Below are 26,600 nucleotides of genomic sequence, written 5' to 3' on the forward strand. Positions count from 1 at the left end.
TGCCGTTCGTTTGCTTTGTTCGTTCCGCGCTTTCGCTTGCTGTTCATTCAAGGTAACGGCAATGAGCAAGGTAACGACAAATGAGCAAGGTAACGACAAATAAGCAAGGTAACACTAATGAGCAAGGTAATACTAATGAGCAAGGTAACGACAAATGAGCAAGGTAAGGACACATTTTTTCGTGCGTGCAGCCGGCTAAATCGAATTATAAGACGTTATCACGTCAAAAATACCCGCAGATTTACAATCAACCCTCCACTGAACATCTCTGCATACAAGCTTCGTTTTTATTTCAGGTGTATGGCAACCCCAACTTTTCGCTAAACTACACTGAAATTACTTAAAACTATAAAGCTGAAAACAGTGAACGACGTAAACGCAATCCCCTATCAGCTGTCACGATCAAACTAATGAGAACCCCATGTAAATGAAAAAATCCTTCCGTCCGTATCGTAGTATCGTAGATTTTATTTCACGATATTTAAAAATTCCCGTAATACTCTGTCACCCTGTCATTGCTCTCTCACCACACAGTGCTGCCAAGCAGTACATTTCGAAATCATTTACAAAATAAACTTAGGGAAATTATAATTTTTGTTAAAATAACTTAAAAACACTGTAGAATAATGTTGATTATAGATGTATAAATGAACTATTTGCATTTGTTGGTTTTTGGCTTTGGTTTATTAAACAATGAAAAATTGTAACTGATAACGCGTATGTGTGAAAAAGTGTGTAAGTAAAAATCTAAATGGCAACATTGTGTAGATACAACCAAACACATACACACAAACCGATGCATTGTGTAAATATGTAATTAAAAGAACGTTGTTGTTCTCAGGGGATGAGTTTTTGTGCTCGTTAGGCACAGTCCCCTACGGTTTTCACTGTTTTCAGCATAGGCCTCCGGAGGGTACGGTTTTCAGTTTTAAGATGGGGATACACCTTTAAACCTTATTTTCAAAGCAGGTTACATTGTACTAAATTTTTCCCGTAATTTCTTCTCCTTTTATTTTACTTCGAAGAGACGACGTCAGCCTGTTGCCAAAATCGAGAAAAATAAAATTGCGATTTTCTGAAGGCGCCAATTTTAGCTCTGTACACAGTTGATATTCAAAATACGAACTTTCTCTACCGAAGTCACCCTGTATGAATTCGCCTCCCTTGGCTTATTTTCCTTCAAACAGTATATATTTTATTCACAGTGTACATATTCAATCACTATTTTATTTTATGTGGAAAAATCGCGTGAAGCAGATAAATCCGTAATAATTTGCTTGATATACAATTATAATACGTGTTCACCTCATCAATGGACGAAGTAGACAAAATTATTGTTCATACATTGAATCAAATTGGATGTCAAATCGATGATAATTCTACAATGGCGGAATTTACACCAAGCCTCTTGGTCCACACAATATCCAAATGCATACAAAGGATTCAACCATTGTCGGCCAACATTCCACATGCACTGCCTGAAGGATTACCAATGGCGCAGAGATTCTCTATAGCTACCGCGTTGTCGTCCTTTATCTCCAACCTTAACTACCGCGGTGATATTGGATATCAGACTTTCTTATACCCGAACGAAGTAGATGTTCGTAAACTGCTAATGTTTCTTATAGAAAAGCTTCCACGCGATGAAATAACATCAACAGGCGAAGATGGGAGTTTGTCTGGGGATTTGGAAATATGGCGGAGAAATATCAAAGAAACAATGATACAGCAATTGCACAAACCTTGGATTCCCGCTTATAGTAGAAATCTTGCTTTAGGTCGCAGTTTTGGTTGTAGTAGTAAAATAACATCTTTTAAACCACATCACAACTTAAATTTTTTTTTAGTAAAGACAACACCTAAGCAAAGTGGCCATTGTCCGCAACACAAAACAATAAACGTTTTCCAACAAACGGCACCCAAAAAATTCGACCTAATAAGTTCTGTTCTACATCAAAACTCGTTTGATTTATATGTTGGTAACGAAACTTCCAAGGGAGACCATCTAAAGTGTTCGGCTAAAGAGAATTATCTAAATGTGATAGATTCAACTAAATTTGAAAGTTCTGCTTTAGCTGACATAGGGGACACATCGCCTCTTAGTAAACTTACGGAGGAGGTTAATAATTTTAAGAGTCAAAACGTCGACCTTTTAACTACAAAAAAAACATTAATAAATGATATAAACACGGTAAAAAATCGACAGGCAAAAGTTCAAAAAGAATTGGAAAATATCCGCCCAATCGTTAAAATGCATGAGCGTGCTTGCCTTGTTCTAGACAATCCTAAAGAAAATGCTGCTAAATTGGAAATTCTTATACGAAGCACTCTAGAGCGGCGTAAAAACTTAGATGAACAGTGGCGTGAATACCGCCAACCAATGTTAGATACGCTTGAATGTCTGAGATCTTCGAAGCAATTACACAGTATCCGGAATATTAAAGAATTTCGGGAAGCAATTGCACAATTGCAGGGCGTGTTAGAAGAAAAGAATATACAACACAACGAGCTTAGTACAGAACTTAGAGCAACTAAAAATGATCGAACAGCGCCACGCAAGGAATATATTCAAAGAATACTAGAGTTTATATCCAATATACGGAAACAGCGCAGTGACATTTACAAAGTTCTTGACGATACTCGGGATTTGCAAAAACAGCTTAATTCTATATCCGCACAATTACAACGACAATTTTGTTATACAGATGATCTACTTTTTCAGACGGCTAAAGATGACATGCATTCAAAGATAGCATACAAACTTCTAGCCACGTTACACACTTCTTGCAATGAACTTGTCGACCTCGTTACAAAGACGGGAAATGTTACTAATACAACTCGAGAAATAGAGGTACAAATTGACCGTGAAAAAATGAAGAATGTAAATGCGAGTCTGCAACAAATAACGACAGACATACAAAATTTTGATAATATTATTCATAATATTCAGACAGAAATTCGGGCGATAGAAAATAAAATTTCAAATGCTTGAATTGTTGCGTAAAAACTATCGTAAGGGAATACCTATCTCAAAGCAAGCCTAAAATCAAAATAAATATATACATCTCAAGGGCACAGTTCTTTGAAACTAATTCAAAATATATCAATATTACCATGTCTGAAGCTATTCTCGTTCTGATTAATCTCTTGCCTTGGGTGAGGTATACTTTATATAAATATATGTATAGGATATGCATCGTTAATTAATAAAATAATGGAATAAGATGTTACCAAAGTCGATCACATATACAATAAGAATCGATTTGGATGTTGTATTTATTCAAAAATTTAAATGATCAAATACAGTTTACAATTATAAGTTTACGTGTATAGGTAGAAGTGCATATACATGCATATGTATACCTGCAATAGTACTACTCTTAATGAATACTCAAATTAAAACTTATATGATTCCAGATTCAATAGCGATTTTACCACGTTATGCACTAAACGCTCTTAACAATTTCAAGAATTAATACCTATATTTTGTTTCATTTTTCTGTGCCCTATGTACATACCTTTATGTACAACTAAAAAATAAAAGACTCCTAATAATTACACTTTAATTTTAAATTATAGGCCAAATTGTTATATAAAATGCTTGTATTAAATTTTATAATTCAAAATAATAGGGAAATTATTGCGCTATAAAAAACATTAAAAACTCGCTTAAAAATGACCAATCTCCAAATACTTTTTGAAATTTTCGTAACATTCTGCCGATATCCACTGTTCGACTATGGTCTCGAATTCTTCGTCCAAAGCATTATTGATTATTTCGAAATGATTGTCAATAACAGTTTTCTTCATACATCGATATGACTGCAATAAAAGAAAAATTAAAATATATACAATGGATTTCTTTGTTTTAATGCTTTGAAAAGTGATTTTTCGAAAATATACTTTTAATCAAGTATCCTTGCTGATATTCAAAATGAGGCAGTAGCTCGGAACAAGAGAACAGCATTAGTGCCTATTTTTGTGACTAAATACATTCGCTCTAAAAGTGGTTCTGGCTCAACAGGGTATTATATTAAGTTCTGTAGTTGCCGCGTTACGTGTTCACTCAAGTGTACGGTGCTTTCATTACTTAGATTAGGTTAGGTTGGTATGGTTGCCCAAGGAATGAGCACACTTGGACGTCCTTTGTGATATCATTATGAAGGAGTTGAGGTGAAAGAGGAAGAGCGATGGCATGCAGAGAGAGGGCGGGGACAGGTGGTGCTGGGATGGTTAGGAGGGTGGGTTTAGAGAGTGTGGATTACGAACGATGACTGTGCTGCTGATGAAATTCATCAGATTTTTGATGTCAACGCCAGCTATATCAGCAGGCGTGGCAAAGAAGTAAGAGCCCCGCCAGAGCAGGGCAGCTAAGGAGAAGGTGCTGAGATGATTCCACCTCACGATCTATACATCCAGGGGGATCACAATTCTCTCCTTTCGCGGGGAGCTTTCATTACTTTGTATGACCCATTTTTTTTTTTTTTTTTTGTTATTTATAATCTTCAAACAATCCCATCCGTTTTGTTTTTCTCTCGCGTTGTAAATTTCTATAGATTAAGGGACATATTCTTTTAAAAAGGATCCTCGAACAGGACGGAAAAAAGTATTTTAAGAGTTACACCTTCGGTTTGGCACCCGGGTCTGACAGGTGCCTGTGTATTTACATGCATTTGTATGGGAATATGTGGCAAATGAGCTACATTTAGAATTCATTTTTAAATATCGCAGGCATACATTTTTAATTTTTTACCTTTTTCATTGGCTTTTGGCATGCAAAAATAATCGCTGAAAGTATTTTAGTTTGTGGAAAAAGGATTTTTTTGTTTTGTTCTTTATTTTTGTTCATTTCGAAGATGGTTGGAGAAAACAAATTGATTTCAATGAAATTTATGGTAAAATATTTTTTTTTGGATTCGGTGGAAGGCAAGCTAAACATGTATAAGAGATTTTTGAGTGCTGTTGACCTACTGGATTCTTGCATACAATGCAATGAGACTTCTCAGCGATAGTAATTGGTTTGCTGAAAAATGATTCCAAAATTTCGCTTCGCATCACTTTTCTGAGCCCATCAACTTCCTTGGAAATACAAAACGTTGCCAATGCCAGGACATCCAACATGTTGCAAAAGAAAGCAATGGTCTATCGACTTGTCGGCCGTTTTGATGTAAAATGTGTGGCCATTTGATCCATCGTTTTGTATTTGCAAATGTATTTTATTTTACCATAAATTTCATTGTAATCAACTTTCTTCAAAAAAATACTTTTTTTCACAGACCAAAATATTTTCAGCCATTATGTTTGCTTTTGTAGGTAGCTCAATACGTGCCAGAACCGATGAAAAAGGTAAAAAATTAAAAATATATACCTGCGATACTTGAAAGTGAATTATAACTGTGGAACATTTGTACATATTCCCATACAAAATTATTTAAATACATAGGGATCTGGCCTGACCCGGGCGCCACACCGAAAGGCCCAACGGAGCATTAATAAATTCAAAATTATAAAATTATGGGAACGGTTTGGTATATAAAATGCTATTAAGAAATCAATCTTACTTCCATCCTAAGCCGACCTAAGCTACATGGTATACGACTACAGATTGGAAAAATTCGTGTATATGTAAATTATAAAAAGTGGGTTGTATATAGGGACAAAATTAAGAAGCATGCAATTGCATATACACATATGAAATTTAAAAGTATATAGGTAGCAAATGTGAGAACCCATCTAACATTCCCACGACAGTCGTTTCTACGTTACTCGAACGACCCGGCGAAGGATAGTCACCCTAGCAGCATTCCTCAAACATTTAATGTTTATGCTGTTACAACAACTACAACCAACTAACCTCTGTTGACATCATTGCTATTTTTTTAGCAGCCAATAATGCATCATCGTTTACTTTGGCGGACGCGGTCAGTTTGTGTACTAATCCAGATAATGCTGATTCAGTTGAATGTAATTTTTCTCCGAGCCAAAAAAGTTTAGTTTTCTGCGCGATTATGAAATGATAAATAATATTTTTAAATATGAATTTCAGTAATATATTCCAATTCATGTGTGTACTTACGTAATTATCACGGATTTTTGTTATCTTATTCCAAATACAGTACCCTTCGGGAACTTGACCAATTTTTACATACGGAGTTTCATATGAACCTTTATCGCTTCCAATGACTATGTCAAACAATGGTAATTGCATTACACCCAATCCAATATTGCTGCCATTAACACCAGCAATCAATGGCTTCGGAAATGTAGCCAACATTTTCAAATAGTTCCTGAAAAAAAGTTTGTATTCAAAACAATTACTATTTTTCTATTCCTACATACTTAACCGCCAATGCTAAATGTACTGCTGTTTGTTTGCGTTTCTCCATGGGGCCAAGAGTTAAGTCCGTAAAGTCAACGCCGTAACAAAAATTGGGCGCATCTGTTGTGATCACCACAGCATTGCATTCAGCATCCTTACTTAGCTTTTCCAGTATGTCGACTAATTTATTTAACATCTAGGAAAATTTCAGAAATTTATCGTAATTTCTATTATTTTATTTATTGAACCAAATATACCTGCGCTGTGAACGTATAATTTATTTTCGCTTTCTGTGTATTGAAAACTATTTGAGCAACTTTTGTTACTTTTTTTACAACAACATCAGAAATTATGGAACCAACTGGAGACTCCTCTTTTGGTTGCTTTGCTGAAATTTTGTTGCTTACTCCAGTGTTCTTGTTTTTGTCTTTTTCATCGATGGTGGTAGGGCTACGTTCACCTCTTCGAACCCCAGATGCCAGAGTTTGCTTTTTAGTGTCATTTGTTGGAAAGCTCTCAACATGACTATTGCCCTTTGTCCGCCGGTTGCTTTTTTGGTTAGCTTTTAATTCCGGTTTAGCAAACTGAAACGAGCTAACGGCACACGTTGGGTTTTTTCCAATTATGTTAACAGCAGAACCTTTAACAGATGCACTATTTTCATTTGAAGTTTTTAATAAACTTTTTTGAGTTGTTTTTGTTCCCGAACTGCTTGGAGTTGCACTTACTGCTGCACCCGAAGATGCATTATGTTGCACACTTTTGGCAAATGTTGTAGTTTTAGTTGCGTTTGAAGTTTTTGTTGCTGGAGCATCTAAGCTGGTGCGCCGTATGGACGCATTGCTTGAATAAGAGCTGTTGGAGCGCCGTCTAATGATCATTGCTTCCTCGCTGGCTTGTTGTTTATAAACATAGTCCCAAGTTGAAGAAGGTTTTTGTTTAGAATTGCGCTTATTTCTCGCGCCCCCAGTACTCGCTGCGACAGCCAATACTTTCCCAGATGTTGGTGTAGTTTCTCTTTTCGATATCTTTAAGAAATAAAAATTATGTTTTTTATTATATATTTATATGTAAGTCATACCCTTTCGGAAATTGTGGCAGCGCGGCTGCGCATTAATGGTTTATGGGGTTTGTCGGCTCCTTGCTCTGCAATTAGTTTACTTCTCTCATTCTCCAAGGAATGCAGCATATTAGCAGCACCCTCATCACTTACTAAACGATCGATTTCACTACCTCTTTTTTTCTTGGAACCTGTATTACCCCCAGTTCCATTTATAACAGGGGTCAGAGATCGCCGTTTTATTGCCGGCTGACACTTCATCATATTTTCCTCGTCTACAATTTTAGACCGTTTTGACTGGATATCAGTGGGCGAGATAGACACAGTTTCCTTTGTCTTAGATACCACAGAACTTGAACCTATTTTAAACTCTGATCCCCGTAACTGTTGTTTACTTTCTGATTCGCTTTGGCGGTGAGCATTAGATGCACTAATAGGTGATTTCTTCCCTTTTAATTCACTCTGTTGATTTTTAGTAACATCAGAGCGTACTCCTTTCAGCGTTGATCCCGAAGATACCTTAGAAGTCTTGTTATCTGCATCCAAATTTAATTTAGAATTATTGCGTGCTAATTGCGCATACGAAATTTGGGTTTCTGGAGCATCGGGATCCCATATAATTTTTCGTTTTATTATGCGGGTCCGCTTAAATCCGACTATTGGTTTTATACTAATAGCATCGTTTTTTACAGATTCACCAGGAATAATAGTACTTTCACCATGGGAGTTGTCTGAGCACACTTCGTCCAGTTTGACTACGCCGGTTGCTTTTTGTATTGAATCATTTGTATTATTATTCACTAACTCTTTTCTCTCCAATACTTCAGTTTCAAAATCACGCTTCTTATTTTTCAGCTCAATATTAAAATTAGATTTTTGGGAATTGCTTACACTGGATGTTGCTTTTAATTCAAACTCAGCATCATCGTCACTCCAGTCTGCACCAATTGATGCCACTAAATCAGAACTATCTTCCGCTTGCAAAGGTTTGATATCCTGCTTACGTCTTCGTTGACGGCCCAGAACATTCAAGCCAGCTATTTGCTCCATAGCCATCGCACGTATTTCTTCATTTGTTAAGTGCGAAATTGCATTAGGGCCCGAACTCGGCATCGGATTTGAGGTCGCCGCTTGGATGCTTGGATCATCTTGTGCTTCTTTTGGTTTAGAGTCATTCTCATCTACTTCATCATACACTACTTCCATAATTTGAAATTGCCCTTCACCTTCAATGGTCACTCCCTCAACTAATTCACTTTCCGTAATAGATGGAGGCCGCATACATTGTTCTTCATGGTTAGCATTTGTTACTTCTTTCACATTTGTAACATTATTGTGATCGTCTATGCCCTTTAGGACAGCAATCAAATCCTCATGTTCCAGAGCTGTTGACCCAATTTCTTGTGGTATTATATTATCTTCATCTACTGAATCGCAATGCAGGAAAGTAACACATTCTTCGCGATTGATACTATCCAAAATTTTCAAACTTGTGTGTTTCGATTTCATCCCAGACGTTTTGCCACTACTTAGCATCTGCTTATTGATAACGCCATTACCGTTGTTAAAATTATCACTCACATGATATTCGACATTTGTAGAAGGTTCCACATGGTGTAATTCGGCAATTTCGCGCTCTAAAGATGTCAACTCATCGATTTTTTCAACTCCGCTATACATTCCCACCAGCAGAAGTTCATTCGAAATTATTTTAGCACTACCACTATCATTTGAATCTTCGCATTTCGGTTTTTGGGAGTGCTCTTGATCCTCAGATAACGCATTACACTCTTTCACTGTAGACATTGTTATTATCAAATGTTCCACTTTATTTTAAAATAGATTTTATGTATGAAAACCTGGATCTTGTGTACAAATAAATTGCAGTGTTTCTTACGACATGTTTACATGTTTGCGGGCGCCATTTTTTCTACTTCGGCTCTTATTAATAAAAATTGTTTCAACCGTGCACACTATTTTCATGTATACCATTCGAATTTAACCTCTAATGATAGGAGCGTAAACACTATTTTATAAATATTTGCATAAAATCGGTAATTTCAGGTTTCATATGTTCGATTGATGTACATTAAAGACTATTTTGATTAATTCTCACGTAATTAAACTCCTCAACAACGACATTACAATTTCCAATTCTTTATCAAGTGTCAATTTGACAACCAATGTTGCTGAATTATGTTTTCTCCCGGTAAAACTAAAAGGGATTGCTTACAAGGCGAATTGAATACCATAGGTGACACCTCCCCAATACAGTTACCTTATTTTTCGTTATTTTGACATGTCTGACGTTAGTTTCTTTCTTATACAAAACAAACAAAATGAGGAGAAATTACATTTTTGCGAAAATCCAGTGAATGGCTTGGTAATATTGGGGTTTGTGAGATATAAACTAGACAAACTAAAAAACGATCAAGTACATGGTTACGCCCTTCGAATTCGCTGTGTCGTAAGAGCCCATGAATAACCAAACATAAGAAAGGGGAATTACCTATCTTTAAAGAGAAACAGTAGGCGAAAGCAAAGGAAACAACCAGACTCAAGAAATTATAAACACACACATACTTTCTTGTCACGGCGTCTTCCGTATAGAAAAGCAAGCAAATTGCGTTCAGAGGCTTTATATTAATTTTTGCTTTCACAATTCACAAACATGTTATTTCTTCTTCTTCCTATCGTTTGGTTTGTATTGATAAGGGAACTAAAGTCAGATTTGTCAAAATCGGGAAAAATAAAGTAGCTATTTTGGCGCCACCTATGGTACACAATTCGCCTTGATTCAGTCTTAAGTTGAATGTGTACATACAGGGTGGGCCATATAGCGTTTGCTTTTTGAACCACCTATTTTTTGAGATGTCAAATGTGTTCATAATTTACTTAAAGGTTTGACATTTACGAAATGGGACGCTATACGCTTGAACAAAATTGGGAAATATTGAAAACCTATTTCCAAAGTGGTGAGTCTTCTTCTTCGAGTAAGTAAAGTGTGTTGAAAGTAAAGTTAAGTAAGTGTGCTGCCATTAACTTGTGACTTTTATTTGACAATCTAGTGAGGAATTATTGAAATACGTTTTATTTTAATAAACATTTTCTAACAGTATAAATACATTTACGACGGCTGTCAACCTATAACACCGTTCAAATTTTATGAGCATCTGGTATTTGGTGTCAAGGCAAGGCGAATTGAGTACCTTAGGTGGCGCCTTAACAAAACAGTTACTTTGTTTTTCGCGATTTTGACATGTCTGGCGTCAGCTCCCTTCCCGAATGAACAAAACAAACAAGAGGAGGAGCAATTACATTCTTGTAAGAATTCAGTGAATAGCTTCGTAATATTGTGATGTGTGAGATTAAAAAAAACAATGTAACGAAGAAAGATAATTTCTTGTGTTTTGTTATTTTTCTTTTTCTTCACTTAAAAATAATTCCACTTCCTTTTGTTTGTTTATTCATGGACTCTTAAGGAACAGCGAATTCAGAAAGCGCAATCTCTCACTCTATCATTCTTGGTGCCAAGGCGAGTTTATGCCTTTGTTGCTAGTCGGTTCTGGAATTTTGTGTTTTGCTACACTTCTTCTTAATTGGCGCGATAACCTCTTACGCGATTTAAGCCGAGTTTAACAAAGCGCGCCAGTCGTTTCTTTTGTTCGTCTAGGGAGGGCTTTACTACTGATTTGCCTACTTAGTCCAAAGTAGCACTTGTTGGCAAGAGAGATTCTACGTTGGATCTCAAGGCTGATATTGTTATAGGTGCTAATGCTGGTTCCTAAATAAACGAAGTATTTTACAACCTCGAAATCATAACTGTCAACAGTGATGTGAGTGCGCCGATTGTTTGTTTGATGACAGGAGATACTTCATTTTGTCCTTGTTCCACACCAGACCCATTCACTTTGCTCTTTTATCAAGTTTGGAGAAGGCAGGACTAATAGCGCGGTCGTTAAGGCCGATCCTCTCCAACATCAGGTTAAAGAAGTCATACGACAGCGAGTCACCCTTTCTGAAAATTCGTATGGTATCAAACGGCTCGAAAAGATCCTTCCCAATTCTAATGACGCTGCTGATATTGAGCAACGTCATCTTGCACAGCCATTTGCTACACTGCTTTCCGCTTAAGTCTGATCGTTTCGTTTAGACACTGGTACAGTTTTGCATTGCTGTATACGGTAAACCACATCATTAAACCTTTTAACCAGTTGTACGTATGTACGTACCTTTCCAGAACGCTTGCAGTTCTGAAGAAGCCCCTTTCTTTCTTTGCGGGTTATAAAGAAGTACCAAATTATCTTCGCAGAATCCTTCGGAATTCACAGCACGGTCAAATCGATCCTTACTCTTGTTACTCATTAGATGGTGTAATTCATCCATGTCACCCTGCAGTGTTTCCCAATAGCTACCTTCGACCATTGCAGGAGCAGCACCTCTTCCGAACGCTAAATCCCCGTGAAGCCTTAAATCGCTTCCAAAGATGGTCCTTGCGGGCGATTAGCTAGTAGTTTAATATACCGCTGAGCAATAGGCCAACAGAAACATTTCGATGTGTTTATCCCAATTTTTTTGGTACTTTCTAACTACATTTCACAAGTGTTCCTTCGGAGTGCGGTGGAATCTTTCTACCATTCCATCCGACACATATTCGCCTACATCGATGCCCTCTGCCTCCTTGTCCCAGCGTAGCCGTGTTTGTAACTCTGCAAGCCGTGCTGTTCCAACTCCTTCTTAAATTGCGGAGTCTTAAGTTCACTCAGCTTCGCCATTTTGACGATCCTGTTCTATGGGGCTTTATTCAACAGTTCTACTTCTGACACCAATCTCACAAATCACAAAACTACCAAACCATTCACTAAATTTTCACAAACACGTAATTTTTCTTACTTTTGCTTCTTTTGTTCGCGAGCTGACGTCAGATTGGTCAAAATCGTGAAAAATACAGTAACTGTTTTTTAATGGCGCCACCATAGATATTCAATTCGCCTTCATGTACATGTAAAGTGAAGTCCCTCTGACTCTTTAGCCAGAATGGGCTCTGAGGCCAACTTCCTTGGCCCGGAGCCAGTTCTGCCACTACCTTCTGCAGCCATCAAAGCCACGGTTTTTCTCGTGCGAATCAGTCTTGAGGACTTTGGCACTGATATGTTAAAAAGCGACCACCTTGGCTCCTTGGCACCATAAAAGTACATTCACATATGCATTAATTATCAAGAAATCCACAAAATTTATCTACCCGTTCACATATGGCAGATTACCTACAAAATTGGCAATCAGCTGCCAATACTGTTGTGAGAGGTTCCTCTTCATAGAAACTATTTTGGTGGAATATTTCGGTGTTTTTGATTTGTTTAATTATTATTAACGATATGAAGAAAAGACAAGGAGAACAAGTAGCTAATTTAATTGCGCAATTGGCTGCTAATAATAAAAACTTGGAGGAAATCCGTAAACGACGTTTGAGAGGTTTCAAAAAACTATGGCAGTACGCATTCGAAATTCAATATTACATTTTCTAATAAGTAATTAGAAGACTTGCACTTTTTTTCTGTTATATGAATGACAATTTTTTTAGAATTACGAATTTTAAACCTGTTTTCTTTGCCAGCATCCATTTTATTTGGTTTTTACTTTGACGCTTTTCTTACACTCGTAAAAATAATGATCTATTACACAGAAAACACAGGGTTGTATGTCAAAAAGTATGATTATTATCTAAGATTATTTTATAATCTCAGATTTTTATATGGGAAATCTCGCTTTTTAATTACGGATTAGGAGTTAAGCACGAAAAGCAGATCATCTACTTATATGTGAACGTATTATAAGATCGACTCAAATTTCTTCGGAGGTCTAGTAGATTTAAAGAAAATTAAAAAGGGAATCCGAGTGTAATACAATGGACTTGATGTGTCTGAGTGCATTACTTGCTAGTCTGTCCCGACGAAAAATATCAATGTCACAATATTAACAAATCATTCACTAAATATATTTTGTTTTGTTTTATTATGGTGACTGAAGTAAGACTTGTTCAAATCTCGAAAAATAAGATAGCGATTTTCGGAAGTCGCCACCTTTAGTTTTTGTTTTGCTTTTAATGAATTCGCTTTGTTCTGTTAAATACGTGTTGATTCTGCAATTGCCAAACAAAACAGTGGGAAAAGTTCAGAAAAGTTATAATGGGCAACACCGCCTTCGGAGCAAATGAATGCGCCTTGAATTGACCGCTGTCAAAATCGAAGTTGGCGTTTGTTAAAATGGTAGTGTTCTTTTTGCGGTGTTGAATGGCATTGGTTTAACATCGGCAAGGGTGGTGCGCTTTTAACTTTCGTTTCCATCGTTTTGTCGTTGCCGCGGTCATATTTTCTTTGTTTTGTATAATTTTTGCATATTGACGAGTGTGAGTTATTTTGCAACGAATGATAGAAATGGATGCTCAAAAGTTGACTGATTTGCTTCGTGCAACAATCGAGCCTAATCCTGAGCAACGTAAAGCAGCAGAGGACCAATTGGCACAAGTAAGTGTAGTTGAAAGATTTGAGGTTATTAAAGCAAGCGCTTTATCAAATCTAATTTTGTTTCCACTTTTTAAGCTAGAGCCCTGAGAGTAGTTGAATAGGTGGAAAATAAAAGGGTTTACCTCGACTCGAACCATGTGCTTGTCGTAATTGGCAAACTGTATTCTAATACTATGCCATAATAGTTTATATTTGTTAACACGTGTTTTAATTATTGATATGAGTTTTTGCTATAGTTATACATTGTGGTTATTTTAAAGTGATTATAGTTCATTGGGGAATTAAAAATTCCAAAGTTTGGTAGTCTTCTGGTCATTTTCTATCTCTTTGGATCTTTGATTTCCTGATCAGGGCGAATATTGAAAGGAAAAGGAGCATGACGTGCATTCGTTTGGTGTTGCCAGATTAATGTATGTAAATATTCCTTTGATTATAACTACACAATAGCCCAGATATGCGTACACTCAAGTGCATTGCATGACATTTGTTTAATGAGGCTTGTTTGTACACAATATCTCCATGAAACTAATTCTCGTAATTCAGTACTTGTGTTCGGGTTAAGATACGTCGGTTTGTAATTAGGCGTTTGTCCGAGCTCCTCCTATTTGTGGCGTGCGTCTTGATGTTGATCCACATATGGAATGTTTGCTTTGTACAAAAAGCCCAACAAAAAGGGTGTATTTCTCCGCTCACAAACACACTGCAGCAGTATGATTTGTTGACGTCACTTGGGATAAGACGGCGGTCTGTTAACAACAATACTGAGATTATTTTGCTGGTATAAGAAAAAAGCAAAGAAGACATTATTTATGTTACTTCGTTGCCATTTGAACAACGACGGATTGGAAGATCACAATCCTGCTGCCGAATCCTCTATGGTGTGGAGGCTAAAGTTACTGTCACAGTGATCGAACCTTGTAATCTATCATCCTTGGGTTACAAGGAATACAAACAAATGTGTCACTGGTAAAATGTTAAATATCGAACATGTATGAGAATAAATTGTGCGAAACGATATTTGTAATGCCACGCCCTGTTATTTGTTTGTATTTAATTGCGTTCATTCTGTCCTATTTCCAGATTCACAAAATAATTGGATTTGTACCGACAATATTGCAAATTGTCATGCAAAGCAACGTTGACCAACCAGTACGTCAAGCAGGGGCTATCTATCTAAAAAATCTGGTCACAAACAGTTGGTCTGACCATGAGACTAAAGCGGGTGAGCCAATACCCTTCTCCATTCATGAACAGGATCGTGCTATGATACGTGGGTCAATTGTAGATGCAATTGTTCACGCTCCAGATATTATAAAGTTTGTTATAATTTACACATTTCTTCTAGTATTTATTTTCTAAACCCCTTTTATCTTTAGAGTACAATTGGCAGTATGCGTAAATCACATTATTAGGAGTGATTTCCCTGGGCGTTGGCCGCAAGTTGTGGACAATATCAGCATTTATCTCCAAAATCCGGGTAAGAGAAACTAAAATTTATATGTAAAAATATTATATTATTATTTACTTCCTAGATGTAAATGGGTGGAATGGCGCTCTGCTTACTATGTACCAATTGGTAAAGACATATGAATACAAGCGTTCAGAGGAGCGTGTTCCCCTCAATGAAGCAATGAATCTTCTGCTTCCTATGATATACCAACTCATGATTAATTTAATGAATGATCAGTCCGAGCAGTCGATGTTGCTGCAGAAACAAATTTTAAAAATCTACTACGCCTTAACTCAGTATACACTGCCATTGGATCTTATAACAAAAGAAACATTTTCGCAGTGGATGGAAATATGTCGCCAAGTTGCCGAAAGACCAATGCCGGACTGCTCACATATTGACGATGAAGAGAAACCAGAATTTCCATGGTGGAAAGTAAAGAAATGGGCCTTACATATAATAGTGCGTATGTTTGAACGGTATGTTTGTTGAATTCTTGAGCTTAATTTAGTTCATTGCAAATATTTTCCGAAATCTTCAGCTACGGCAGCCCAAGAAACGTGGTTAGTGAGAAGTATCAGAAGTTTGCAGAATGGTACCTTCCAACGTTTACATCTGGTATTTTGGATGTACTTTTAAAGATTCTGGACCAGTATCGAAATCACATTTATGTATCACCTCGAGTTCTCACTGATATTTTGGCTTACTTAAAAAATGCGTAAGTAATACATATAGAAATTGTGTGAACATTAGAATAAGTATCTTTGATTTACTCAATAGTGTAAGTCACGCATTTTCTTGGAAACTAATAAAACCTCACATGGTCGCTATAGTACAGGACGTAATATTTCCTATTATGTCTTTTACCGATGCTGACCAAGAGCTTTGGGAGACTGATCAGCATGAATACTTGAGATTAAAATTCGGTGGGTTTAAATTATACCTTAAAATTCTTTTCATATAATCAATATTTTACGTAGATATATTCGAGGACTACGCAACACCCGTTCCAGCAGCACAATCTCTGTTACATACTTGTTGTAAGAAACGGAAAGGAATTTTGCCAAAGGCTATGAATATAATAATGCAGGTATATTTGTTGTTTATTCATCACTTCTGATCTGCACGAGTTAATCTAGTGAATCACTTATACAATCGATGCAGCGAATAGAATTTAACATGTAAATTTTTATTTTAACAGATCATAACCTCACCGAATGCGGATAATAAACAAAAAGACGGAGCGTTACATATGATTGGAACATTGGCAGATGTACTGTTGAAGAAGCGTATTTACCGTGACCAGGTTGAAACTATGTTAACCACATACGTTTTCCCTGAATTTCAAAACCCTGCTGGTCATATGCGTGCTCGGGCATGTTGGGTCCTCCACTATTTTTGCGATATTCAATTGAAGAACCCACAGGTGTTGGCAGAAATCATGCGTCTGAATATACACGCATTGCTCAATGACAAGGAGCTTCCAGTTAAGGTTGAAGCAGCCATTGGCTTGCAAATGTTCTTATCAACTAATGACGATGCCGCCCAATATGTGGAGAGCCAAATAAAAGAAATTACGAAAGAACTGCTAACCATTATTCGTGAAACTGAAAATGAGGACCTGACCAATGTTATGCAAAAAATTATGTGTACATTTACCACACAGCTTTTACCTGTGGCAATGGAAATTTGTCAGCATTTGGCTACAACTTTTAGCCAAGTTCTTGAATCAGAAGAAAATTCAGATGAGAAGGCCATTACAGCGATGGGTTTATTGAACACAATCGAAACCTTACTTAATGTTATGGAAGATCATCCCGATGTCTTGTTAAATCTACATCCAATTGTAATTAATGTAGTTGGTCATATATTCCAAAACAACATCACAGGTAAGCCATAATACATTATGTTCAAAAATAAGTTTGTTTGTTGAAATTAACGGAATGAAAATGATTAAAATTATGCCCCATTAAAGATTTTTATGAGGAGACATTTTCGTTGGTGTTCGATCTCACTGCAAAAGCAATATCTCCAGAAATGTGGCAAATGATGGAATTGATATATCAGGTTTTCAAAAAAGATGGTGTGGATTATTTTATCGACATAATGCCGGCGTTGCATAATTATGTAACTGTTGATACGCCAGCTTTTCTTTCCAACCCGAATCGACTTCTAGCTATGTTCGACATGTGCAAGACGGTAGGAAAATCATGTAAGATATCAGGCCCAAATTTTGGTTAATCTGTTTTCACTTCAGATGCTAACAAGCAACCCTGGTGAGGATCCTGAATGCCATGCTGCTAAACTGCTTGAAGTAATAATTTTGCAGTGCAAGGGCCAAATTGACTCTGTAATTCCGATGTTTGTAGAATTGGCTTTGTCACGTCTCACTCGAGAAGTGCAGTCATCCGAACTACGTACAATGTGTTTACAGGTAATTAATATGAAATAGATGTTTTTAAAGATGGATATCAAATTTTGTTTTACAGGTAGTAATAGCAGCGCTTTATTACAATCCACAACTTCTATTGACTATCTTGGAAAAAATGTCTCAGCCAAATAATGAATCCATTTCATCACATTTTATTAAGCAGTGGCTTCATGATACTGATTGTTTCTTAGGGTAAGTAAGGCATTGGAGGGGAAACTTTAATCCTATGTCAAATGATCTAATTGCATTTGTTACGTAGAATTCATGATCGAAAATTGTGTGTGCTTGGATTATGCACTCTTATTTCATTGGGTGATGCCAAGCCACCAGTTCTTAGCGAGGTAGCAGGGAAAATTTTACCCAATCTAATTCTCCTTTTCGATGGACTTAAACGAGCATATGAATCGCGTGCACAAGAGGAAGACGAAGAAGAGGAAGAAGAAGATGAGGATGACTGTGAAGGTTTGTAATGGTAATTAGGTTCCAACGAAACGATATAAATTTAATTATCAACAGAGGCATTATCTAGCGATGAAGACGAAATAGATGAATTTGCATCGAACTATTTGGAACAAATTGCTGAAATGTCCAAAACAAAATCTGCAGAAGCAGGTTTCGAAATGAAAGCAGAGATTAAAGATGACGAGGACTCTGATGATGAAGAAGAGGAGTCAGTCGATGATCTTAATGAAACTGCACTTGAAGGCTTTACTACGCCAATCGACGAAGAAGAAGATGAAACTGCGATTGATGAATATGTTACATTTAAACAAGTTTTCTCCGGTAAGTTAATTAGTGGTTGCATATATTGGTTTTATTACAAAAAATAATAATAAATATTTCGTTTTGTAGCTCTGTCCGCCCAAGATCAAGCTTGGTATTCACTTCTAACATCAGGTCTTACCACTGAACAGACGAAAGCACTGCAAGAGATTGTAGTCACCGCTGATCAACGAAAAGCAGCTAAAGAATCAAAACTTATTGAGAAGCGTGGTGGTTTCGCATTCCCACAACAAACCGTTCCCACTTCTTTCAAATTCGGTTCTTAATACTGAACAATATAAGCTCGTCCTATGCGTCATTTATTTGAAGAATATAAAAAGAAATATATTTTCAGCGATACATTAAAAGAATAGAAGGGTATAGATGATCATGGTGAATATAATGTAATTATAAAATTATTTCTCAAGACCATGTATGTTGTATATCTATATATATTCAGTGGAATATTTCCCATAAAGGAGGTTCGAACTTTTAGATTCTTATAGTTTTCTACTAATGAAATTATGAAGCACACATAACGGCAATGAAAATTTTATGCAGCTAGAATGGTTTCATACGGTCTCTTAATTTATGCTATTGTTAACAGATATTAGAGAAGGCTGGTAATTACGCGGTGCATAATTAATTATTAGTGTATTAACAACACATTTAAACCTATAAAAAATTTCCAAAGTAGTTAAAAGTAAATATAAAGTATTTGCTGTATTATCTCATTTAATCAGATCATTTGATACCGCGCACGGCGATGATGTAGGAGCATACAAGCAAACATATGCGTATACCTAATTGACTATTAAGTTTACTCCTTATCACTTTTTTATTTTGAAATAAATACAGTTCGTTTATTTTAATATATCGAATTTGGGTTAAAATTATTATTTAAACAAATGTATTTAGTTAAATTGACGATTTCTTGAACTAATACTGACATAATATTGCTCTTGCTGTTGTAACAGCCTAAACATTCCCCATAAATGTTTGGGGAATACTGCTGGAGTGACAGTCTATGGCCGACTATCAGACTATCGTAGGATGCATCGTTAGTCATACTGTTAGTCATCACAGTGTACAGAATTCAGAGGTGTGGCCGACATCAGACTGCTATTTTGAAGGGATCAACTGATTGACCGACCTCACCGGGATTATGACAGTGGTTTGTTTATGAAAAAGCCGAGATTGAGTTGGTGAAATACGAAAAAATCAACACAGCCTTTGCTCATGATTCTTCGTTGCCGTCTGAATAACGACTGATTGGACGATGATAAAATGTGCGGGCAGAACAAAATTCTACTGCCATGGCAGCCGAAGTTACGCGAAAAAATTCGTTTCTCATCAAAGCTGAAGGACAAATCTGGTAGTCTATCACTCTTACTGCAATACTACCGCTTTTGTTACGTGTCTTGAACAAGGCTTCTGTTATTTTTGACGGCTTGTTGCTAGTTCTCATTTCATTGGCTGCCGTAATATTGGTGAAGTTATTTCGTTACGAACGTGTTGCCTGAAATTACAGAAACTTGGACCATAACTTCGTTTCATTTGAACTTAATTTTACGCTAAAGGCAATATTAAACTTCAAAGTGGTATTTATTAAATAAAAACCTACTTTTCATCTTTCATTTTAACTTCGTAGTAAAAACGTTGATTGCGCCTGATTAGCTGTTGATGAACATTAAAATACGGGGAATGTTTTATGCTGTTACAACAATCTTGTTGGATATAGTCCGGCAGAGTAGACCTGCGTACTCTGAGTCTTTGTTATGGTGTGCAAAAGTGGTATTATGCATTTGTTGCTGAATTCGAAAAGTACCTACTATGCTGTATGCATGTACATGTATGATGAAAGTCTATAAGCAGCAAACTTGTTTTTTCAAAAGCCAAGAAAACATCAGCAAAAGTCATTAAAAATAAAACGAATAAATTTATTTGTACTCTTAAAGGAGCGCGGACAATGTCTAACCAATGTAAAGATTTGGATAAACTCTCAACGGATCGAAAATGGGATGATGTATTCCATTGCCTTAAGATTGATGTTAACTCAACCATAGAGCTTGGTAATCTTAAAGGTAAGACCAAAACAAAAACACCAGATTAGTCAAAGCATATGTGCAACCACTCATTAAATTTAAATTAATAATGTTAGTTTCACAAATTGGCGAGCAGTCCGATAAGTGGTTGGACGACTACAAAGCGACAATGAATTCGTTGGAAGTGATTTTAGCAATTATTCTGCTGTTTGACCAAATATTCTATATTCTTTTAGTTTGGTACTTAATATGTTTTGCAATAAAATTTATACGTTATCGGGGGCTGAGGACGTTATGCCAGTTGACTAAAAGGTTTTATTCACTGGAAAAGAAAATCAAAAATCAAAATAAAAGTAAGCCGCTTACGACCAGAAAGAAAACTATTACATTCGCAAAAGGTGCGTTCGACAACTCTAAATATTAATCAACTAAATTGGGGTTATTGCCCAGATTGTTAGTTTTCGAAAACTTGTGTCCTGTATATTATTTTTGTAAAATGTTCAAATTAACGAATAAAACTATACCAATCCGCGGCGATGGAAAGGCCGAATGAAAATGAAAAACAGCAGCACCCCTCCACACACTAGTTGTGCGAAAATTGCCAACACCTAAAACATGCTTCATAATTTTTTAGGAAGTGCTGTGTAGTGGCAGCCTTTGACGTAATACAAATCTGTTTCGGAGGTGTGCCATCTCCGAACTAGAAAAAATATTCACCAAACTTTACGATGATCTATCTCTCACTCCTCTAAAACTTCGACAGAGCTCTTGGTAATCTCTTGAAATAAGGGGAACAACAATTTATGAAATAAGTATTATAAATGATATAAAATATTATATGCCATTCCCATGACAGCCGGTTCTACGTTACCGTAATGACTCGGGTTTTCTTTCCCGACCAAGGGCTGCCGCCCCAGTATACTAGCCCTGTCTAGTGTACAGTATTTTACCATAAATCTCACGTCACAGGAGCAACTCATAGCAGCCAGTTTGCTCCAAATACTTCTCTTCCGGGCTGGCGTCGAACCCAACCACGGACCTGAAGTATTCTACTGCTGCATTTGCCACAAACGGCTCCACCCGAACTCCACCTCGGTTAGGTGTAACCAGTGCAACGGGTGGTGCCATCTTAAGACCTGCTCAGGCCTTAAGACACACAGGGAGTGGTCCACAAGGTATGTGGCCACGTGTTGCTCCCGCTCACAGGCGGCCCCCGCCTCTACGGCTACACTGCCCTCAGTGCCGGCACTTCACACCGCCGCCACTAATAACACCTCCACGGTAAGGAGCCCCCAAGAGCAACACAACTCCCTTTCAAACCCACAACCCTCCTGCTCCTACCCCAGTGCGGGGACAAACCAGCAGCTCTTGGTCCCCCGCACAGTCTGCTCCGTGTGTCAGACCGTAGTGCCTCGGAACTTGTCAACAGTTCAATGCAATTCTTGCAGTGGCTGGTGCCATTTTCGGAGGTGCTCCGGCCTGCACACCACCCGTGAGTGGACACGTGACTACGTTGCCCCCTGCTGCAGAGCTCTGCACCCGCAACCGCCCCCAGAGGCGCGGCCACCAGACAACATCAGGCCATTACCTATTTTGCGGAATGCACAGCAGGACCAACGCAGACAACATCACGCATCCCTCACCCCCCGAATTACGACGACGCTCCCGCGAAGCTTCAAGCTTTTGCAACTGAACTGCAACGGACTAACGAGTAAGATTGACGAGATAGTCGACTTCATGAGTCGGTTCGGAATTAAGATAGCTGCGGTCCAGGAGACAAAACTGCACGCTAGCTCTCCCCTGATTACCAGGGACGGCTATAACGTGCACCGAAAGGACCGCGAGCGAGACAACGGTGGTGGCCTAGAGTTCATAGTACACCATTCAGTGCAGTATCGTCTTATTGATGAAGGCATCGACCGCAGGGACAGCACCTTAGAACGTCAAGGTATAGCTGTCCGGTCAGGCGATGCTGAGCTCGAAATATATAATATTTACATACCCCCTGTCACCTGCTGCCCGGCAGGATATCTCCCCGATATTGGTGCGCTCATCAGGGGAGAAAACCGATTGGTAGTAGGTGACTTTAACGCGCATCACGATCTTTGGTATTCAAGCCTGCCAAATGATCGTAGGGGACAGCTATTGGCAGAGCAGATAGACGATTCGACGTTCAGCACTGTAAACGACGACGCGCCCACTAGGGTAGTGGGCAATTGCAGCAGCTCGCCTGACATAACAATTGCTAGCGCAGGTCTGATAAATAGCATAACCTGGCGACCTATGCTATCGCTTGCATCAGACCACTTGCCCATTATCATCTCGATCGAGAGACCTGCCGACTTTGTTTCCGCGGATCACCGGTCATACATCAACTTTAACAAAGCTGATTGGACCAGATTCGCGGAATTTACCGAGGACATCTTCGCAGCCCTACCCACTCCCACCGATGTGCGCGCAGGCGAACGCGCACTCCGCAAGGCGATCACAGCCGCCGCGGCTCGCTTCATACCCGCTGGACGGATTCGGGAGTTACGTCCCAATTTCCCAGCCGAAGCAGCCGTTATGGCAAACGAGCGTGACCGTCTACGCCAGGCCGATCCCGGGGATCCTCGAATAAAGGATCTCAATTTGGAGATCCGGCAACTGGTCACCCAACATAAGCGGACCAAATGGGTAGAGCATCTGAAGTCCTGTAACTTCACCTCTGGTGTGAGCAAGCTCTGGTCCACCGTAAGGTCCCTGTCGAACCCGACGAAGCACAACGACAAGGTGGATATCACCTTCAACGGTCGTACTTCGTCGGACCCGAAGAGATGCGCGAGCTATTTTAGCCGGCAATTTATACTGCATCCTCCGGTCGACAGATCCAAACGTTGTGTCACCAGACGGTTGCACAAACTGCCCTACAACAGTGCACCGCTTACTTTCACCAGCGACGAGGTTCAGGGGGCCATCAAACGAATGAAACCATCAAAAGCCATTGGCCCCGACGGACTAAACATGCTGATGCTGAAAAAACTGGGTCCATTGGGAGTAGAATACCTCACAAAGGTCTTCAATCTGTCCATGGCCACTCTCATTATTCCTGATAAGTGGAAATTAGGGAGAGTGGTCCCACTACTGAAGCCTGGGAAACCCGCCAACCAAGGGGAGTCTTATCGTCTGATAACTCTCCTTTCCCCAGTAGTGAAGACACTTGAAGCCCTTCTACTCCCACTCCTCACACAACACCTGACTCCAGCCCCACACCAGCATGGTTTCCGTAGAGTGCACAGCACCACCACGGCACTCACCGTCATAAACACCCAGGTAAACCGCGGACTTAACCAAAACCGCCCCTGCGAGAGGACTGTCCTAGTAGCGTTGGACTTACAAAAGGCTTTCGATACAGTCAGCCACGCCACGCTACTAGATGACATTTTACAGTCGACACTCCCGCCAGGGCTGAAGAGGTGGACCGCGAACTACCTGAGTGGTCGTCACTCGTCGGTGATATTTCGAGACCAAACCTCTAAACAGAGAAAAATAAAGCAAGGAGTACCGCAGGGTGGTGTCCTCTCACCCTTGCTTTTTAATTTCTATATTTCGAAACTCCCCCAGCCACCAGAGGGAGTCTCACTGATCTCATACGCCGACGACTGCTCGATAATGGCGTCGGGCAATGACATTGATGGCCTATGCTCTAAGATAAACGACTACCTCGCCCGCCTTTCTCGCTTCTTCACTGCGAGAAACTTAAAACTTTCTCCCACTAAATCCACGGCGACCCTTTTTACAACCTTGACAAAGGAGGTCAAGCTGCCACTTCAGGTGCGCGTCGACGACACACCAATACCGACGGTTAATAACCCCAGAATTCTGGGAGTCACCTTCGACAGCTTGCTCTCCTTCTCAGCGCACACAACCGCTATTGCAACGAAAGTACAGAATCGCAACAAGGTCCTCAAGTCGCTTGCCGGCAGCACTTGGGGCAAAGACAAAGAAATGTTCCTGTCGACTTTCAAAGCAATAGGCCGACCGGTTCTCAACTATGCCGCGCCTGTCTGGTCGCCTGGAACCAGTGATACGCAGTGGACGAAGCTACAGACCTGCCAGAATACTGCCATTAGGACCGCGACAGGATGTCTCCTGATGTCCCCAATTCAACACCTACACGATGAGGCTAACATGCTCCCGGTTAAGGAGCACAACAAAATGCTCGGCAAGCAGTTTCTGCTAGGGTGTCACCGCAGGCCTCACCCATGCAGACACCTGCTCGAGCCCGAGCCACCTCCTAGGCACATCAGGAGACACTTCCTCAACTACGTGGACGAGATCCTGGACAAAACAGACAGACCACTCCAGGATCAGACAGTATACAGACAGACCATTAACGACATCCATCGGGAGACCCTTACCACTTTCCTAAGCTCCCGACCCCCGAATGCCGTTATCGGAGTCCAACCGCCACCCATCGCAGATGAAGAGCTCCAGCTTCCCCGTGAGACTCGTGTAACATTGGCACAATTACGTTCTGGATATTGTAGCAGGTTAAACTCCTACATATCCAGAATTGACCCCGACATACCAAACACATGTCCGGCATGTAAAGGTACCCCGCACGACACTAACCACCTTTTCACATGCCCCAACAAACCCACTCATCTAACACCCCTCTCCCTCTGGACCCAACCCGTCGAAACAGCCAGTTTCCTGGGCCTACCGTTAGATGAGCTAGACGAAGACGACCGGTAATTTACATAACACTGACAGGGCAAAGATACTGCTACAACAACAACATATAAAATATTATTCAATTAAAGCAAAATGCCCGAAAATTGTATGCCATTCTTTTGAATGCCTGTCAATAACGGGATTTTTCATTAAATATGAGTTATGAAGTCTGCCAGTGCTGATCTCAGATGGTTCAAGAAGCTATATATGTGCTGAACGAATTAACATTAGAGGATTATCATAGCTGGTTCAAATCGTGGTGGCAACGTCGGAGTCATTGTGTAGAGTTAGAGAAAAACTATTTTAGGGCTTAACTAATTCGCTAGTTTTTAATTCCTGGAACTTAACTGTCGCACCTCGTATGTGCTCTATCTTAAAGTTAGTTATCGTTTGTGCTTCTGTCTCGTTTACAATCTTTCGTATGCACATAGTAGCCATCCCCACTAAAAAACAATAAGCTACTGTGCAATTTTGCCTCTTAGATCGCAGCTATCAATATTGCATTCGGCTCTTGTAATCGGTTGTCTCTACGATCTTGCTCTGGATTCCGTTACAGATGCACTCAAAACTGTTAGTGCTACTCGGTTGGTGGCGCCTGCGTTCATCCTGCTGTGCGTGTTGATTTGTTTATGGAGGTTGGCTGCATCACCCCAAAAGTTGCTGGTTGGCTCTCACTCTGCGGTTGGAGGAGACGGAAAAAGATAACGGAAGCAGCATGAGGCCAATGTCAGGAACAACTCAAATCCTTTCGGTACGTAGAATCTAATTCGACGCTAATGTCTCTCTGTAGTTGTTGTTGTAGCAGCATAAACATTCCCCATACTCACATACGGCGAATGCTGCTGGAGTGACAGTCCTTGGCCGGATATAAATCCGGGTCTTTTCGGTAACCTAGAATTGACTGTCGTGGAAACGTCTCTCTCTTTCGCCTCGGTGCAACAGCTTCTTTAGCTGCTTAAACATTTTTATGCAGACCTTTTGAGATTAAATTTGTAACATGTCCCTATTTTGTTTTCCTTACTGCGACCGTATGATGCCGTGGCAACCCTGCCTTTTACACTTATTTTCTTCTTGATATTCAGCTGATATCTACCACTGAACTGATTTTTTTCTAAAGTGCATATACGGTGTCCATAGTAGCCGTAGAGGTGGCTACTATTCGAAAGTATTAAAGTGGCGAATTGGTAGAAAACATTTTTCTATTAGCGATCGCCAAATAATAACAAACTTCCGAATGTATTTCCGTCAAGACAAAAACTCCTCATTCAAAAATTATTTGCCGCTAGGAGGCGC

At 39.1% G+C, this 26,600-nt stretch overlaps 4 protein-coding genes across 5 annotated transcripts; 3 read left to right on the forward strand and 1 right to left on the reverse strand.

Moving 5' to 3' along the window:
• The first annotated feature begins 1,181 nt into the window (after nucleotides 1–1,181).
• On the forward strand, nucleotides 1,182–3,858 carry LOC128859750 (coiled-coil domain-containing protein 22 homolog). The gene has a single exon (XM_054096807.1). It carries the CDS (start codon nucleotides 1,313–1,315, stop codon nucleotides 2,990–2,992), a length of 1,680 nt encoding a protein of 559 aa, XP_053952782.1. The 5' UTR covers nucleotides 1,182–1,312; the 3' UTR covers nucleotides 2,993–3,858.
• Nucleotides 3,220–9,549, reverse strand: LOC128859749 (uncharacterized). The gene is made up of 6 exons (XM_054096805.1): nucleotides 7,401–9,549; nucleotides 6,577–7,347; nucleotides 6,340–6,515; nucleotides 6,077–6,287; nucleotides 5,855–5,998; nucleotides 3,220–3,822 (listed from the first exon to the last, which is right to left on the reverse strand). Exons 1-6 carry the CDS (start codon nucleotides 9,183–9,185, stop codon nucleotides 3,670–3,672), a joined length of 3,240 nt encoding a protein of 1,079 aa, XP_053952780.1. The 5' UTR covers nucleotides 9,186–9,549; the 3' UTR covers nucleotides 3,220–3,669.
• Nucleotides 9,550–13,605: 4,056 nt separating this feature from the next.
• LOC128860019 (importin-7) lies at nucleotides 13,606–19,427 on the forward strand. The gene is made up of 14 exons (XM_054097230.1): nucleotides 13,606–13,903; nucleotides 14,984–15,219; nucleotides 15,280–15,380; nucleotides 15,436–15,832; nucleotides 15,895–16,071; nucleotides 16,134–16,279; nucleotides 16,334–16,443; nucleotides 16,555–17,242; nucleotides 17,329–17,552; nucleotides 17,611–17,787; nucleotides 17,843–17,976; nucleotides 18,044–18,246; nucleotides 18,301–18,567; nucleotides 18,637–19,427. The coding sequence occupies exons 1-14, from the start codon at nucleotides 13,805–13,807 to the stop codon at nucleotides 18,831–18,833; spliced, it is 3,156 nt and encodes a 1,051-aa protein (XP_053953205.1). The 5' UTR covers nucleotides 13,606–13,804; the 3' UTR covers nucleotides 18,834–19,427.
• Nucleotides 19,428–20,058: 631 nt separating this feature from the next.
• On the forward strand, nucleotides 20,059–21,143 carry LOC128860020 (uncharacterized). Of its 2 annotated transcripts, XM_054097232.1 has the most exons (3): nucleotides 20,059–20,630; nucleotides 20,708–20,768; nucleotides 20,828–21,143. In XM_054097232.1, exons 1-3 carry the CDS (start codon nucleotides 20,516–20,518, stop codon nucleotides 20,898–20,900), a joined length of 249 nt encoding a protein of 82 aa, XP_053953207.1. In that variant the 5' UTR covers nucleotides 20,059–20,515; the 3' UTR covers nucleotides 20,901–21,143. The 2 variants fall into 2 exon arrangements, with proteins under 2 accessions (XP_053953207.1, XP_053953206.1); XM_054097231.1 differs by having other exon boundaries at nucleotides 20,708–21,143.
• Nucleotides 21,144–26,600: the final 5,457 nt, after the last annotated feature.

Source organism: Anastrepha ludens, chromosome 4 (genome assembly GCF_028408465.1).
Source record: "Anastrepha ludens isolate Willacy chromosome 4, idAnaLude1.1, whole genome shotgun sequence".
Taxonomy (NCBI): Eukaryota; Metazoa; Arthropoda; class Insecta; order Diptera; family Tephritidae; genus Anastrepha; species Anastrepha ludens.

Excerpts from the sequence above, each read along its gene's own strand:
- LOC128859750 (XM_054096807.1), top strand. The coding sequence starts at position 1,313 with ATGGACGAAGTAGACAAAATTATTGTTCATACATTGAATCAAATTGGA.
- LOC128859749 (XM_054096805.1), bottom strand. The coding sequence starts at position 9,185 with ATGTCTACAGTGAAAGAGTGTAATGCGTTATCTGAGGATCAAGAGCAC. Across the intron at positions 6,516-6,576 it reads ATTATACGTTCACAGCGCAG|ATGTTAAATAAATTAGTCGA; the intron begins GTATATTTGGTT and ends AAATTTTCCTAG. Across the intron at positions 6,288-6,339 it reads CATTTAGCATTGGCGGTTAA|GAACTATTTGAAAATGTTGG; the intron begins GTATGTAGGAAT and ends ACTTTTTTTCAG.
- LOC128860019 (XM_054097230.1), top strand. The coding sequence starts at position 13,805 with ATGATAGAAATGGATGCTCAAAAGTTGACTGATTTGCTTCGTGCAACA. Across the intron at positions 16,444-16,554 it reads CTATGAATATAATAATGCAG|ATCATAACCTCACCGAATGC; the intron begins GTATATTTGTTG and ends TTATTTTAACAG. Across the intron at positions 17,553-17,610 it reads TGTTCGACATGTGCAAGACG|ATGCTAACAAGCAACCCTGG; the intron begins GTAGGAAAATCA and ends TTTTCACTTCAG.
- LOC128860020 (XM_054097231.1), top strand. The coding sequence starts at position 20,516 with ATGTCTAACCAATGTAAAGATTTGGATAAACTCTCAACGGATCGAAAA. Across the intron at positions 20,631-20,707 it reads AGAGCTTGGTAATCTTAAAG|TTTCACAAATTGGCGAGCAG; the intron begins GTAAGACCAAAA and ends TAATAATGTTAG.